The 17,598-nt window shown below is 38.1% G+C and overlaps 1 protein-coding gene across 8 annotated transcripts; it reads left to right on the plus strand.

The window, feature by feature from the left end:
* Positions 1–2,034: 2,034 nt before the first annotated feature.
* Coa8 (Cytochrome c oxidase assembly factor 8) lies at positions 2,035–16,169 on the plus strand. 8 transcript variants are annotated; one of them, XM_071680656.1, is made up of 4 exons: positions 2,035–2,054; positions 7,500–7,634; positions 11,293–11,502; positions 15,600–16,169. In XM_071680656.1, exons 2-4 carry the CDS (start codon positions 7,503–7,505, stop codon positions 15,822–15,824), a joined length of 567 nt encoding a protein of 188 aa, XP_071536757.1. In that variant the 5' UTR covers positions 2,035–2,054; positions 7,500–7,502; the 3' UTR covers positions 15,825–16,169. The 8 variants fall into 8 exon arrangements, with proteins under 8 accessions (XP_071536757.1, XP_071536751.1, XP_071536756.1 ...); XM_071680650.1 differs by lacking the exon at positions 2,035–2,054 and adding an exon at positions 2,226–2,364; XM_071680655.1 differs by lacking the exon at positions 2,035–2,054 and adding an exon at positions 2,233–2,252.
* Positions 16,170–17,598: the final 1,429 nt, after the last annotated feature.

Here is a 17,598-nt window from a genome sequence, read left to right on the forward strand (position 1 = left end):
CTCATTTTTTTGTTCTCTAATATTCTCAGTATCATTTTACCATTAGGTGGGTGCTCAAATACCAGTTATCCAATATTATCTATTTCATTTCAGTCAAGCTTTCACCTTTAGGAGAGAGAGAGAGAGAGAGAGAGAGAGAGAGAGAGAGAGAGAGAGAGAGAGAGAGAGAGAGAGAGAGAGAGAGAGCACTAAGAATAAATAGGAAAAAAAAAACACGAAAGTTGGAGCAGGAAGTGGATGTAAACAGCACATAAATGAAACCAGACACATACGCCCCTGTGTTAGATAAGGACCTTACTGTGCCGCCCGCACGACAATGCTATCTGTCACCTTCGCCCAAGCACTGGTTAATGTCAACACATTGGGACCTCATATAACAAACGCAACCAGCATATCATATACCAGAACAATAGAGCGTTAAGAGGGTGGTGGGGGTAGAACATACTGGTGTATTTTGCTGATAGAGTTACCTAATGAGTCAACCATAGCTCCAACCCGTCTCATTGTGCCCACAGGATATCATTGTTACATTTATCATCTATTTCATTCATTCCCTAAACACAGTATCTAACTTCTTTTTTTTTTTTTCATAACCACGCTAAAGTCTCAACTATTTGACATCATGATGTTATAGAAACTGACTTTTTCACTGTCTACCTGTATAGTTGTAAGTAAGACACCTCTTACCTTTATCCCCTTTTGCCTTTATACAATGGCGCTGTGCATGCATTCCGCTAATCCTTAGGCACCTCACTATGATCCATGTATACATTGAATATCCTTGTCAACCAATCAACTTTTTAGTCACCCCCTTTTTTTTTTTTAATGAATTCAACTGCAATACCATCAAATCCAGCCGCCTTGCCGCATTTCGTCTTCTGTAAGGCTTTCCATTCTCCATAACTCTCTCACTTCGCATACCACCCCGTCCAAAACACCTCACATCTGCCACTTTATCACCAAACACATTTAACATTTCTTCAAAATACTCACTCCATCTCCTCCTTACTTCATCACTACCTGTTATCACTTCCTTTTTTTGCCCTCTTCACCGTTGTTCCCATTTGTTTTCGTCCTGAGCACATTATTCACCTCTTCCAGAACATCTATTTATGCTTCCTAAAGTTTAATGATACTTTCTCACCCCAACACTCATTTGCATTCTTTTTCATCCCCTGCACTTTCCTCATGACCCCCTCCCCTCTCGTTTTATATTTTCCAAAAGAAGGAGCAGGAAAGGGGGCCAAGTGAGGATATTTCCTCTAAGGCTTAGTCCTCTGTTCTTAATGCTACCACGCTAACGCGGGAAATGGCGAATATGTATGAAAAAATCACACACACACACACACACACACACACACACACACACACACACATATATATATATATATATATATATATATATATATATATATATATATATATATATATATATATATATATATATATATATATATATATATATATATATATATATATATATATATATATATATATATATATATATATATATATATATATATATGTGTGTGTGTGTGTGTGTGTGTGTGTGTGTGTGAGAGAGAGAGAGAGAGAGAGAGAGAGAGAGAGAGAGAGAGAGAGAGAGAGAGAGATTGACAATATTAATATAACAGTAGTAATTACAATGACTGTATGTCGAACTCTAGGATTACTTTTCGCTGTGATGATATATGTGTTTCAGTGAACTTTACAGAGAAATGTTTTGTGTATAAATGTGTTTAATGTAAGAAAAGGTGGTAAGTCGAAGCATTGAACCAAACAAATCCCGTTTTCTTATCCTCGAAATAAATATTATAAAGATCGTTAATCAGATTATATTTCATCTTCAGAATATTCATTGATTCGTAAGTAATACGTCAAGGGGGACATACAGGCACTGATGTGTGGGAGGCCATGAAATAAAGTCGACTCTAGAAAGTGAATTAATGACGCCATCAAAAATGATGACGTCATTATTTCAAGGCACTATCTATCTATCTATCTATCTATCTATCTATCTGACTCAGGAAAACGTTTGCACGTGATCTTCCAGAGTAAGTCAAGGGCAAAGAAAGGATTAAACAAGACTACTATTATTATTACCAAAATGACTAAATTCCTCCAATTTCAAGTCGTACCTCTAGTCCTCCCGTGTAGTGGAATAACTCGAGTAACTTTCAAGAATTGTATGAGATAGTTGTTTTGACTAATGGTCTCCATTGCATTCATGTCATCTCTGGTAGATATAGGGGGTGAGACTTCAGAATTCAAAGGAGTGAAAGTGTGACATCTTTGCCAGCGAGAAGGTTCACTTCGCCATTTCTTAAGGTTCCTTGGGATAGAGATATCTTCATTTGGGGTTTTGTACGTGATCTTTTTACTTTTCCCCCCTTGGGATTTTATGATTAGACGTTCCTTGTTATTGGAGAAGCAAGTTGTTACTTAGAAGTTTGACTTGTAACCCATACTTAGAGGAGCGTTACGTTGTGTTAGGCAAGATATACGAGTTGAATGGTGTGGTAGGTACAATACACCCAAATAATACCAATAGTAGGGGAAAATATGGGTCTAATGGTGAGGTAGGTAATACACCCAGAAAATACCAGTAGTACCTATTTCTAAAATCTTCACTTAGCAGCCAGAATGATTGTAGAAATGTATTAGGTGTAAATTACTCTCCTACGGCTTGTAAGGGTGGTCATTGTGGTTGGTGTCTTGTGTTGTGGCATTGTTGGTAGGTGTATTTCCTTGAATATGACTAGAATATTGAAAATTAAGACCAACTCTTGACCACTAGGGTGGTTAGATTAAGTTTTCAAAGCTTCTGTTGATGATTATCATTATTTTTTTGCTTGCAATATCTTTGATTCCAAACTATTCTCTGATATGCTGCTGTATCTCTATTTAAAGTAATGCTCTTCAGTTGATATTGTATTCTCTGAACATTGCAGTTGCATTGTTGAAAACAATGTATGATGTGAAAAGCAGTATGGAGTTATTTTAGAAAATTACCAGAAGCTGGAACCTTTACATTCCTTATTTTGTTGGTAAAGTGATAGTGGGGAGGGCTATGAATATCAGAGAAAATTTGGATTTTATTTACTTAGATGAAATGCTTTAGATATCAGCAGTACCTATAAAAACCTCAATTAACTTTCCCAAGCAGCCAGAATTTATAGTAAAACATCTATACTGATGTTAATATCAATATGGCTCCCTGTTTTGGACAGTATGGAGTGACTGCTTATAGGGAGGCTAGGTGGCATTGCCCCCTAGCTACTCAGTATATTGTCCATATATATACCTTTTTTTTCAGTTGTTCTCTAGATGTCAGGTATGGTTGTGTGTAGTATATCTGGATTATGGTAGTGGTTGGTTGGTAGACAATTGACCTGGGAGGTCCATTACCAGTACTCCCCGCATGAGTACCAGGAGGGTTAGTGACATCTGCCTAGTGAGCCAGCACTTTAGTGGTTGTCAAGTTGCATTCCTGTGAGCCAGGTAGCTGTCTTTTCTTTTCTTTCTGCCTCACTAACATGTGGACTACTGGTATTCTGCCCACAAAGTTACAATATCTCCCTGTCATATGTAACACTTGACAACATTTAACTCGTGCAGCTTATTCTTCGTAACTTTAGATTTTCCTGTAGAGTGCTATGTGCTGGCCTTGCCTTTTGGCAAAATGATAGGAGCAGTAGATATAAGTGGTAGTTAAGAACATTTAGGCAAGAGTATTAGGTAGAAATATCAGGTAGAAGCCGTAGGTAGGAGCATTAGGTAGAAATAGTCATTAGGAACATTAGATAGGAGCCTCTGCAAACACTGCACTAGACTTGCCTTCTGCCAGTGACCTGTTAGGGATGAGGCATTAATGGCTAAGAAGCAGCACTGGAGTTCTTTAGTTATAGAGACTCTGTTGCTTTGGCCAGCCTTTTGAGGGAGTTCCAATTGGATCACTTGTCAGAGATATAGATAGATAGATAGATAGACATATAAAGAGTAAAGATATATCTCAGCTACTAAGTAAGTTAGGTAAGTTTTCATAGATTTGGTTGATTTTTTAAAATCATTTCACCTACTTTTACATAAACCATAAACCAGAAGAAAGTTGTTAGTAAGTCAGAAGTTGACTTTTGACCTTAGGTAGAGGATTGTTGTGGGTACTTTCTATGGAACTGACCAGAATTGGGGTAATTGTTGAGAATTGATTGGTATCGCTCCTATCTCTGATTGTACCAAGCATTGCTCTTGTAGTGTATGGGGAATACAATAACAGCTGCAGAGCATGATTTGGAGCATTGTATTTTGTTGAAAGTAGGTAAAGCTTCACCCATTCCTCTTCTTTTCTGGCGTGATCAGTCAACTGTATCGGCATCTCTTTTAACTGATAAAGCCATTCATTTTGTCACTCTATTTTCCTCTAATGTTACTATGAATAATTCTGCTTCTAATACTTCACCCCCAGCTCCTTCCACTGAACTTATACCATTTCCTATATTTTCCTTGTGCAGAGTTTTTCAAATACTCTTCCAGTTCCAGGTGGACAAAGCATATGGCCCAGAGAGCATCTCTCTCTATGTTGTAAAGAAATGTGCTTTTGAACTATCACTGATCCTTGTGTACCTATTTTGCCTTTGTGTAAAAACTCAATCTTTTTCTTCCTCCTGAAAGCATGCCTTGTTGCTGCTCCTCCATAAGAAAGGAGAATGCTCTAACTCCTCCAGCTATTGCCCCATTGCTCTCACTTTAGTTGTCTCTTAAATCTGTGAAACTGTCTATAACTTTTCAGTCTCTCAGACAATTTAGAATCCCATTTTCTTCTTTCTGACTACCAATATAGACCTTGCATGGTAAGCCTACTGATGATCATCTGTGGTCCTCCTCTTTGGGATTTTTGATAAAAGTTTTGTCATAACCCTCAACATCACCACAGCATTTTACAGTGTGTGGCATAAGTTTTTGCATTCTGACTCCCTTCCCTTGGTTTTTTGCTTCGTGCTTCCTACTCTGCAATGCATAATTTTCCTTTTGGTTATTCCATTTCAGTAGTCATTGCTGGAACAACTTTTCCCTCTTGTCTTATCAATAGTGGTGCTCTACAGGACTCCCCACATTGCTGACAGTTTTTCTTTTCTCTGTAAATGAAGATTCCAATTTACATGCCAACTCACTTCCCGTTTTCCTACTGACTTTCTCTTTCTTGTACTGAACATAATATCTTTCTGTGCACCATCTTAGAATGGGGAAGCAATAATGTATTTGAATGAAATGATGTTAAAATGCAATTTCTTTCTATCTCTCTAAGTCTTTCATTTCCCACTGGTCAATTTTTAAACACTAGAACTCGATCCTGTAATAATATTAACAAGTTGGACATAACCAATCCTCCACCTATCCTGAAAAATCACACATAGCCATTATTACAAAGTCTACTTCCCAAGAACTAGAGATGATATTCCATAATTTTTCATCTTGTGAGGTGGTGTTTCATACCTTCAGAGGTTTTATTCACCTTATTAAGGAGTAATACTTTGTCCACTCCTGGAAATTTACAACACCCCATTTCCTTCAGGTTCTTCATTCAGGCATACACTCTGATTAATCTGCCTCTCTATTCTACTATTCTTTGCTGCCTGAGCATTTCAAAATGGTACCATCCCCCACAGCATTTTGATGGTGAATTACCAGATGAATTTGATTGAAAAGATTTCGGGCAAAGAATGTGAAAATATTGTCTGAGTTGCCAACAGTTGCTCCTAGACTCAGCTTTGGTGTTTATTATGCCCAGGATTTTTTTAGATAACCTAGACTGTATATGGCACACTTGCAGTCAACTCATTGAGGTGTCCTATACCATATATCTCACGTCAACAGTTAGTAGGTTAAAATCAAAGTTTACATTGTATATACTTAATGCATGTTTAAAGTGTTTGTTGTTCTGAGTAACTCAAAATGAAAGTAGATCTACAAAAGGCTTTTGTCTCAGCCTAACTGGTATTGTTTGAATACAGACAGATACATTTATGATGAACACATCAGCTATCAGACATGACAAATCACATTTCATTTTATTTTTTTGTAGAATAGCGTATGCTGCACTCCCATGCAATGCAATTGCAGACTAATCAGAAAGGGGAAATTTTGTATTCTTCTTTGTAATTGTATTAGAAGCATCAGCTTAAATCACAGGCAGTTAATTGATTCAGGTATTATTGCTTAATGTGAAATATGTAAACTAGAATATTGTATGTTTTAAGGGTCTCAATCTGCTTCTTTGCTACAGCGAATGTATACTTACATGAAATGATCTACTAAGATCATAAAGAGTATTTTTTTTTTTTTTTTTTTTGCTTTGTCGCTGTCTCCCGCGTCTGCAAGGTAGCGCAAGGAAACAGACGAAAGAAATGGCCCAACCCACCCCCATACACATGTATATACATACGTCCACACACGCAAATATACATACCTCCACAGCTTTCCATGGTTTACCCCAGACGCTTCACATGCCTTGATTCAATCCACTGACAGCACGTCAACCCCGGTATACCACATCGCTCCAATTCACTCTATTCCTTGCCCTCCTTTCACCCTCCTGCATGTTCAGGCCCCGATCACACAAAATCTTTTTCACTCCATCTTTCCACCTCCAATTTGGTCTCCCTCTTCTCCTCGTTCCCTCCACCTCCGACATATATATCCTCTTGGTCAATCTTTCCTCACTCATTCTCTCCATGTGCCCAAACCATTTCAAAACACCCTCTTCTCCTCTCTCAACCACGCTCTTTTTATTTCCACACATCTCTCTTACCCTCACGTTACTTACTCGATCAAACCACCTCACACCACACATTGTCCTCAAACATCTCATTTCCAGCACATCCATCCTCCTGCGCACAACTCTATCCATAGCCCACGCCTCGCAACCATACAACATTGTTGGAACCACTATTCCTTCAAACATACCCATTTTTGCTTTCCGAGATAATGCTCTCGACTTCCACACATTCTTCAAGGCTCCCAGAATTTTCGCCCCCTCCCCCACCCTATGATCCACTTCCGCTTCCATGGTTCCATCCGCTGCCAGATCCACTCCCAGATATCTAAAACACTTCACTTCCTCCAGTTTTTCTCCATTCAAACTCACCTCCCAATTGACTTGACCCTCAACCCTACTGTACCTAATAACCTTGCTCTTATTCACATTTACTCTTAACTTTCTTCTTCCACACACTTTACCAAACTCAGTCACCAGCTTCTGCAGTTTCTCACATGAATCAGCCACCAGCGCTGTATCATCAGCGAACAACAAACAGTAGTACGCTTTTCAAATTGCTATTTATATACAGGACACAACCAAAGTTTAGTTTAGTATTACTGAGGTAAAAGGTTACCCTATATAGACTATTAGATGAGTGTTTCAGCTCAGTATATTCCTATTATTTATGTATCAGATTTGTTTGTTTTTCAAAGATCTATTAATTTTCTCATATCTCTCTTAGGAGATGCTGGGATTCTACAACCAACATTGTACAATGTTAATGAGATGCAACATGGAATTTCTACCAGTTTGTTGCTGTGCTCTCTCTTCTATAAGTAGGAGTAGGACAAGTAACAGAGAATACAAAAGAATAAAGGTGAAATTCATGTTTCCTCATGTCATGTCAGATGATGTCATTAACTGATGAATATTGCTTACAGTGACTTTGCCTTATATCAGAATCTTCATGAGTGAATTGTGTATAGTACATTGGTCTTCTGATCTGGGTTTGAGCATTTCAGAATGTTGAATTCTTTATCATTTTTATGCCCTTTCTCCCATGAACTGAACTCATGTTTAATGGATGATTTTTTCTCTTTGCTCTGCCAAAATTTGTCATGAGTTATACCCATCCCTTGTTTTATGCGGGGGTTATTTTCTGCAAAAACCTTGCACAAAGAGAAATTGCATATAGCAAACCAATAAACATACAGAGAAAACTGAGGTTTTGGTTCACTTTCTACTCCATTTGTAATTGTGAATTTTAACTGCATATAATGAAGGAAATGTAGAAATAGGTTCCTTGCACAATAGCAAAATAGCATATAGTGATCCCACATAAAGCAAGGTATGGCTGTATTTAATTCAGTTTCAAGAACCTCATAATTTTTTTCTGGATACATTTTGTCTTGACCACTGTGGAATTAGGGAAGTCACCTTTGCTGATAACTAGATTTCACTTAAGGTGATGATAGAATACATTTGTATAAAGCATTGATAGAATACATGTGCATGCTTTACTCTACTGCAAGTTTCAGTATTAGTCTATGGGGACAAGAAACTCTTTTCTTCTTGTATCATCACTTTAAAAAGCAGGTAAAGAAGAAAGAGTCAAGTAGTTTGCCACTTTTTGCTTGTAGAAGGTGGTGTCATGTGTCTTGTGTGTGAGGATGTATTGGAGGACAATGTTGTACTATAGATGCTATATAGTAGGAGCAAATCCTCATACACTTCACCATGATCCATACATACACTGAATAATCTTACCAATAAATCAACAACATAGTCACCCCTTTTTTAACAAGTTCAACTGCAATACCATCCAAACCTGACGCCTTGCCAGATTTCATTTTCCGTAGGGCTTTCACCATCTCTTCTCTCTTAACCAAATCATTCTCCCTGACCCTTTCACTTCGCACACCACCCCAGCCAAAACACCCTACATCTGCCACTTTATTATCAAACACATTCATCAAACCTTCAAAATACTCACTCCATCTCTTCCTCACTTCATCTTACCTGTTATCACTTCCCCTCTTGCCCCCTTCACTGATGTTCCCATTTGTTCTCTTGTCTTATGCATGTTATCTACCTTCTTTCAAAACGTCTTTTTATTCTTCCTAAAGTGTAACGATACTCTCTTACCAGAACTTTTATTTGCCCTCTTTTTCAGCTCTTGCACCTTTGTCTTGACTTCTTGCTGTTTTCTTTTATACATCTCCCAGTCATTTGTACTCCTTCCTTGTGAATATAGTCCAAATGCTTCTCTTTTCTCTTTCACAACTAACTTTCCTTTTTCATCCCACAACTCATTACCCTTTCTGATCTGCCCACCTCCCACTTTTTCATGCCCATTCCTCACTTACTTTGCTCATGTCATATGCTCTCACTTTTTGCTATTCTTTGTTTCATACTTGATTGTCATATATATCCTGCTTTAGCCAAGTAGTGCCAGGAAACAGATGAAGAAAGACCCATCCACTCTTATACACACATACATGCAGTGAAAAGCTTTTATCGAAGGTGTAAGGCATGTGTACAAGTAGGAAGAGAGGAAAGTGGTTGGTTCCCGTTGAATGTCGGTTTGCGGCAGGGGTGCGTGATGTCTCCATGATTGTTTAATTTGTTTATGGATGGGGGTTGTGAGGGAGGTGAAAGCAAGAGTTTTGGAGAGAGGGGCAAGTATGCAGTCTGTTGTGGGTGAGAGGGCTTGGGAAGTGAGTCAGTTGTTGTTCGCTGATGATACAGCGCTGGTGGCTGATTCATGTGAGAAACTGCAGAAGCTGGTGACTGAGTTTGGTAAAGTATGTGAAAGAAGAAAGTTAAGAGTAAATGTGAATAAGAGCAAGGTTATTAGGTACAGTAGGGTTGAGGGTCAAGTCAATTGGGAGGTAAGTTTGAATGGAGAAAAACTGGAGGAAGTAAAGTGTTTTAGATATCTGGGAGTGGATCTGGCAGCGGATGGAACCATGGAAGCGGAAATGAATCATAGGGTGGGGGAGGGGGTGAAAATCCTGATAGCCTTGAAGAATGTTTGGAAGTCGATAACATTATCTCGGAAAGCAAAAATGGGTATGTTTGAAGGAATAGTGGTTCCAACAATGTTGTATGGTTGCGAGGCGTGGACTATGGATAGAGTTGTGCGCAGGAGGATGGATGTGCTGGAAATGAGATGTTTGAGGACAATGTGTGGTGTGAGGTGGTTTGATCGAGTAAGTAACGTAAGGGTAAGAGAGATGTGTGGAAATAAAAAGAGCGTGGTTGAGAGAGCAGAAGAGGGTGTTTTGAAATGGTTTGGTCACATGGAGAGAATGAGTGAGGAAAGATTGATCAAGAGGATATATGTGTTGGAGGTGGAGGGAACGAGGAGAAGTGGGAGACCGAATTGGAGGTGGAAAGATGGAGTGAAAAAGATTTTGAGTGATCAGGGCCTGAACATGCAGGAGGGTGAAAGGCGTGCAAGAAATAGAGTGAATTGGAACAATGTGGTATACCAGGGTCGACGTGTTCTCAATGTATTGAACCAGGGCATTTGAAGCATCTGGGGAAAACCATGGAAAGTTCTGTGGGGCCTGGATGTGGAAAGGGATCTGTGGTTTCAGTGCATTGTACATGACAGCTAGAGACTGAGTGTGAACGAATGTGGCCTTTGTTGTCTTTTCCTAGCGCTACCTCACCCACATGTGGGGGGAGGGGGTTGTCATTTCATGTGTGGCGGGATGGCAACAGAAATGAATAAGGGCAGACAGTATGAATTATGTACATGTGTATATATGTATATGTCTGTGTGTGTAAATATATGTGTACGTTGAGATGTATAGGTATGTATATTTGTGTGTGTGGACGTGTATGTATATACATGTGTATGTGGGTGGGTTGGGCCATTCTTTCGTCTGTTTCCTTGCGCTACCTCACTAATGCGGGAGACAGAGACAAAGGATGATAATGATAACAAATAAAACATACATACACATACTTACATATACATATATATACACACTATCCCTGGGGATAGGGGAGAAAGAATACTCCCACGTATTCCCTGCGTGTCGTAGAAGGCGACTAAAAGGGGAGGGAGTGGGGGGCTGGAAATTCTCCCCTCTCATTTTTTTTTTTTTATTTTCCAAAAGAAGGAACAAAAGGGGGCCAAGTGAGGATATTCCTTCAAAGGCCCAAAGGCCCAGTCCTCTGTTCTTAACGCTACCTCGCTAGCGCGGGAAATGGCGAATAGTATGAAAGAAAAAAGAAAGATATATACACATGTACATATTCATCCTTGATTGCCCTCATCCATTCCCTGTGCCACCCCACCCCACAGGAAACAACATCGCCACCCCTTGTGTCATTTAAAATAGATTTTCTTGCTCTATTTTGAAAAACATTTGTTACAATCTTTCTTTGTAACATTCTTTCTTTGTTCTTCTACACTAAAGTTGATTTTTCATTTATGCTTGTTTTCCTGAATTTTTCCATGATATTATTTTGAGATATTTTATACTGGTCTTTATAAATCTCACACCTCATATGATATGCAGGAAAATGGTCTCACTGGAACAGAATCTGATCCACAAAAGTCAAAATGTGATTATATTGGCCCCCCTGATAGTTTATCTAACTTGAGACCAATCAAGTTCTACATTGCACCTGATGAAACACCCCTTGAGCGCCAGTACCGAGAATCACGCGTGGAAATGCAAGAATGGAACCAACAGTTTTGGGCGGATAATAATACTAAATATAAGAAGGTAGCTATTAAATTAATTCTTCTCATAAATTGTTGATTTTTAAGGAAGTATATTGAGTTGTATGAATGGAGCTGTTGTTGTAGTTCAGTTATTACTTCAGAAGGATAGATATTATTCAGTAAAAGATATCTACATGTATTTTAATTTTTATAGCCTTAATGGTAATTTGCTTTGATGATTTATGTATAATATGAATAGTCCTCATCAACACTTAACCCCTATTAAACTACAAAATTTGAAGAATTGAGGCATGTAAGAAAATAACTTGGCATAAAAGAAAGGAAATAATGAATGTAAATGTTTCCATTTTTGGTATGGTAAATTGAATAGTATTACTTTTATGAATGCAGCAGCTGTTTAGAGTCATGTAAGCTGTTGTTGAGTAATGTTTGACATTTAATGTTAGGTTGATATGAATGAACAATGTTATTCATACTTAAATCAATTTATGGTGTATAAGAAAAATTTAAGCATTCATATTAGTGTGGAGGCCTTTGTCCACTTGTGCTTTGTACATAAGTTGAAGATGTGTATTGAGTGAACTGAAAATGTCCACTTAATAAACCCCTGTAAATGAAAATGGAATGGAAAGTGATAGGTAGATAAATGGAGAGATTTGGGCTGTTAATTCATGTAATTATCATTTTCATTTTTTTTTTTTTTTTTGTAATTGACATTGTAAGAATTTTCTAATTTTGTATGGAATTTTAACGTAGTTATAACTGCAAAAGATATATGCACACAGCAATGACGTATATCAAATTCTGGAAGGTAAATTTTTTAGATATTGCAATACATAACATTCTTTGGTATCCATAACTGCACTTCTAAAATGAGAAAGCTCATGTAGAATCTTTTAAAGTCACAGCAGGAATAGCTTATGTAGAATCATCTAAAGTCACAATAGAAATAGCTCATGTAAAATTATCTGAGACCACAGTAGTTGTAGCTCTTGCAGAATTATGTAAAGTTGCAGTAGGAAAATAGCTCTTGTAGAATTATGTAAAGTTGCAGTAGGAAAATAGCTCATGTCAAAATTTCTGAAAGTCACAGTAGTAATATCTTATGTAAAATCATCTAAAATCACAGCATGAACAGTTCATTAAGAATCATCTGAAATCACAGCAGGAGTAGCTCATGTAGAATCATCTAAAGTCACAGGAGGAATAGCTCATGTTAAATCATTAAAATTAAGAGCAGGAATAGCTCATATAGAATCATCTGAATTCACAACGGTAATAGCTCCTGTAGAATCTTCTAGAATTGCAGCTGGAAGAGCTCATGTAGAATCATCAAAATCATAGCAGGGATAGCTTATGTAGAAACATCAAAAATCATAGCAGGAATAGCTCATGTAGAATCATCAAAAATCATAGCAGGAATAGCTCATGTAGAATCATCAAAAATTATAGCAGGAATAGCTCATGTAGAATCTTCTAGTCATGGCATGAATAACTTGTGCAGAAACTAATAAATTTATAGCAGAAATAACTCTTGTTGATTAAATAAGTCACATACATCTCTCTTGATTCTCATATATACATTTGTCTCAAACTCTCGTACTTTCTTTATTCTTTTCAGCTTCATTTGATTATTCCTTTTTGGTATACTATATTCTTGACAGGCTGAAACATACACAGCTCATAAGGTCCTTCTCCAGTGTCTTACTACATCCTTATTGCTTTTCCATTTACATTCGATTTTTTCTTGGATTCATGATTCCTTAGTCTTTCATTCACTTTGCAGTCTCATCTTTTACTTTAGCCATCCCCTCATTGTGCTGACTTGCTCAGATTGGTCTTTCCTCTTTGTACCAGTCTTTGCTTGTAATGGGTGTGAGGACAGAGAAAAAATTAGGCAATTTATAATTAGATGCACCTGCTGCTGAAAAATCCAGTCTGAGTGGACAGTTGTCTTTATTAAGTGTAAAAAGTCCATTCGTAGTACCAGATTGCGAAACAGAAATAAAACTCAGAAATTAGTGTGTCATAGTTGAAAGCCTCGAAGTGTGTGAACAAATTTATATTTGCTCTGCGTGTCCTTCATTATGATGAGGTTGTTAACAATGAGGGTTTAAGTGTTGTGTTTTAAGGCATGTCACACATGATTCTGCATTCAGAGCTGATCCCCCGAAGTGTACAGCATGAGTGCATTGCTTGAGGAAAAAAGTCAACTCCAGCAAAATGTTGTTGTATAGGAGATGGAACAAATGCCTCTGATTGTTTTATAGACGGTACTGTTGCACATTCTCCTCCGCTGTCCATGCTTGTGTACAAAAGTCCATGAGAAAAATCAGGTACTGAAAAGCGGATGCCTTTTGTAGTTTTCTTAGTGATAGGGACATAAATTCAGGATCATGTCATCTTTAATCCATAAAGTTTGAATGCTTTCAGCAGTGTGCATAAAGATTTGATTTTGAATGGCTGAAGCACATTATTGGATTCAGGATTCAGATTAATGGGCCAAGGTGAGGTAAACCACTGTCTTCCAGAAAGGAGGTAAAACACTGGTTCCAAAAGATGTTGGTGAATTAGGATAATTATTCATGGGCAAATATCATGATTATTCTGAGAGGGTCAAATTGTACTTTTGAATGTGTGGTCTTGACTTTCTCTTGTTTCAAGAACTCAAGATTGTGTATGATTGGTAAGAATTTGCCATTGTACCTTTAGAGTGGTATTTTGGTCTTGTCAGGTGTTAGAGCAGGTATGCTCGTAGATTTTTTTTCTTACGTAAGAGGTCTCAGTCATGGACAAAAGTCCACATCAAGGCCAGGCCTTAATTGAAATATTGGGAAGATTATGAAAGGGAAAAAGAAACAAAGGAAAGTATTTATGATTTTTTTTAGGAAGTGAAAAACCTATCTTTTAAGTTGTGCCAGGCCATAGTTATTAGGAAAACATGAGAGGGTAGAAAGTTCCAAAGCTTTGAGGTGTAGGGAAAGAAAAAATTATCAAAGCAGCTCACCTTTGAGTTGGCACTGGCCACACAGTAACCGTGTGATGCAGCAGCTTGCTGAGCATTGCATGGTATAACTAGTGGTAGGGGCACACAAGCAGCCAGTTCTTAGGAGCATAATCCAAGGTAATACCTATAGATGAAGGAAAGTGAACCAGCATTGTGATGTAGGGCAAGTGGGTTAAGTTTTGAAGTTATCCTGGGATAGTTTATAAGTCGGACTGCTTTTGACTCAGCTCTGTCAAGTAAGGATTTAGAGCTAGATCCACCCCAGATGTGAGAGCAGTACTCCATATGAGGACATATCAGGCCTTTGTATAAATGGAGCAGTTGTTTAGGAGAAAAGTAATTGACCAAGGAGAGACTTTTTCCAACTTAGATGGGGGCAAATTGAAAATTCACACTATTTTTCCCCAGGCATTGAGCATTTCAGCATAATACTCAAGTAGACTGACATTAAATGTTATTACTGTATATTTATTCATTCATAATTACTCCAGGGCCAGTTTCTATGATAGAGGCCTGGTATTACCCAGGACCTTTGTCCAAAGGCTTTTGCAGCCCAAGACTGAGCTAATTCTAGTAGTAGGGAAATGTGGACTCCTTTGGAGTGAGAGGGTCTTTAATGAAACAATACTCTTGATGATATAGCCCTGCCAAGGTGACTTCTCACTTACTGTGTGCTTTATTTTCTTTGTGAAAGCAAGAGGAATCACGTGTACTGGGTTTCTTGTTAAATAGTGAATAAGTAGTTATTGGCAGTATTTGAAAACATTAGTCGCCATACATTCACTAATTAGGATTATCGTTTCTCTGTTATGTCCATTTTTTATGGGCCAGATAAGGGTGATATAATACCCCTGTCTTGCCTGTTTAGGCCTTGAAATGTCTCAGATTTCTCTTTTTTGCCTTTCCGTATCCATCTTTTTTGTTATCTGGTACATATTGTATTTTTCTGCAATGACAGTTTTCACATCCTCACTCCACTGTGCTATAACTTTAATCATAATTTTTTCAACTATCTGTATTTAGAATTCATGTATTGTCAAAAAACAGTATGTGTACATGAGAATTGTGTGTTATTTCTTTCTCAAAGTTGGTCTGTATGTTTTGTATTGAATATTTGTGATATATTACAGATGAAAGCAGAGTTCATTCAGGTGCGTTTAAGGGAAAAGTATGGAAAAGACACCAGAGAACGCAAGACTCTATCAGCAGGTGAGATGTCAGAGTTCTACAAAAGATTTCTGGATGATCATAAAGATGTCCATAAACAGTATAACAGAGAATGGTACAAAAAGAATTTCATAAATCTGCTTTTTGCAGCTAGAGTTTGGTTAAAACAGAAATTAAATGGAAGGTGAGACTGTTATCATAACAGATAAGCTGTGTAAGAAACTAGGATTTGTTAAAGGAAAAAATGATTGAACCAAATGCAATTATCTGCCATTGTAGTTGTATCCAAATTTAATGTTTATAGACAATTTTGAAGCAGTGTATACAGTGTTATTCAAAATTATATCCCACAAGGAGGAAGTGTATCCATATTCTTGGTAGCACTGAGAATCAGGATTAGTTTAAGTGTTTGCATAGTAAGATGTAGTAGATGTATCCATATTCTCGGTATTACTGAAGATCAGGATTGATTTAAGTGTTTTCTTAGGAAAATGTAGATGTATCAGTATGAAAAATTAAATCCGTAGCAAAATTATGATATTTTAATACTGGAGTTGAGGTCAGAGCATTGCTTATCCTAAGTGCTTAAACTAAAAGCTTCGAACACTAACTGGAACCAAATTTGGAAGATAAAAAGAAACAGCCTTCTGTGGTTCAGCAATTAGTGTTGCTGACTGTGGTGCATTCAGTGGCCGCCCACAGACTGAGTCCACATAGGTTTGAATCCTGGTCAGAGCAAATGTTCCACCCAGCTGTTCATCCTTCCTTAGGGGCTGGTCAATAAAATGGTACCCAGCTTAGGCTAGGGTATATGTTATTAATTATTATTTCACTTAATCGCTGTTTCCCATGTCAGCGAGGTAGTGCCAGAAACAGACGTAGAATGGCCAGTCCACTCATATACACACATGTATATGTATACATAAATGCCCATACATGCACATATACATACATATACATATCAACATATACATACACATTCACAGACCTAAACTTATTTAAACATGTACATTTTTATAATTGCTTGCCTTCCTTCATTCCTTTTGCTATCCTGCTACACAGGAAGTAGCATCACTACCCCCTCTCTCCAGCGAGGTAGCACCAGAAAAACAGACAAAAAAGGCCACATTCGTTCACACTCAGACTCTAGCGGTCATATGCAATGCACCGAAACTACAGCTCCCTATCCACATCCAGGCCCCACAGACCTTTCCATGGTTTACCCCAATAACTTCACATGCCCTGGTTCAGTCCATTGACAGCACGTCATTGTATATATATATATTTTATTTATTTATTTTATTTTGCTTTGTCGCTGTCTCCCACATTAGCGAGGTAGCGCAAGGAAACAGACGAAAGAATGGCCCAACCCGCCCACATACACATGTATATACATACATGTCCACACACGCACAATATACATACCTATACATCTCAATGTACTCATATATATACACACACAGACATATACATATATACACATGTACATAATTCATACTGTCTGCCTTTATTTGTTCCCATCGCCGCCTCGCCACACATGGAATAACAACCCCCTCCCCCTCATGTGTGCAAGGTAGTGCTAGGAAAAACACCAAAGGCCCCATTCGTTCACACTCAGTCTCTAGCTGCCATGTAATAATGCACCGAAACCACAGCTCCCTTTCCACATCCAGGCCCCACACACTTTGCATGGTTTACCCCAGACGCTTCACATGCCCTGGTTCAATCCATTGACAGCACGTCGACCCCGGTATACCACATCGTTCCAATTCACTCTATTCCTTGCACGCCTTTCACCCTCCTGCATGTTCAGGCCCCGATCACTCAGAATCTTTTTCACTCCATCTTTCCACCTCCAGTTTGGTCTCCCACTTCTCCTTGTTCCCTCCACCTCTGACACATATATCCTCTTGGTCAATCTTTCCTCACTCATTCTCTCCATGTGCCCAAACCATTTCAAAA

This window comes from Panulirus ornatus, chromosome 31, assembly GCF_036320965.1.
Source record: "Panulirus ornatus isolate Po-2019 chromosome 31, ASM3632096v1, whole genome shotgun sequence".
Lineage (NCBI taxonomy): Eukaryota > Metazoa > Arthropoda > Malacostraca > Decapoda > Palinuridae > Panulirus > Panulirus ornatus.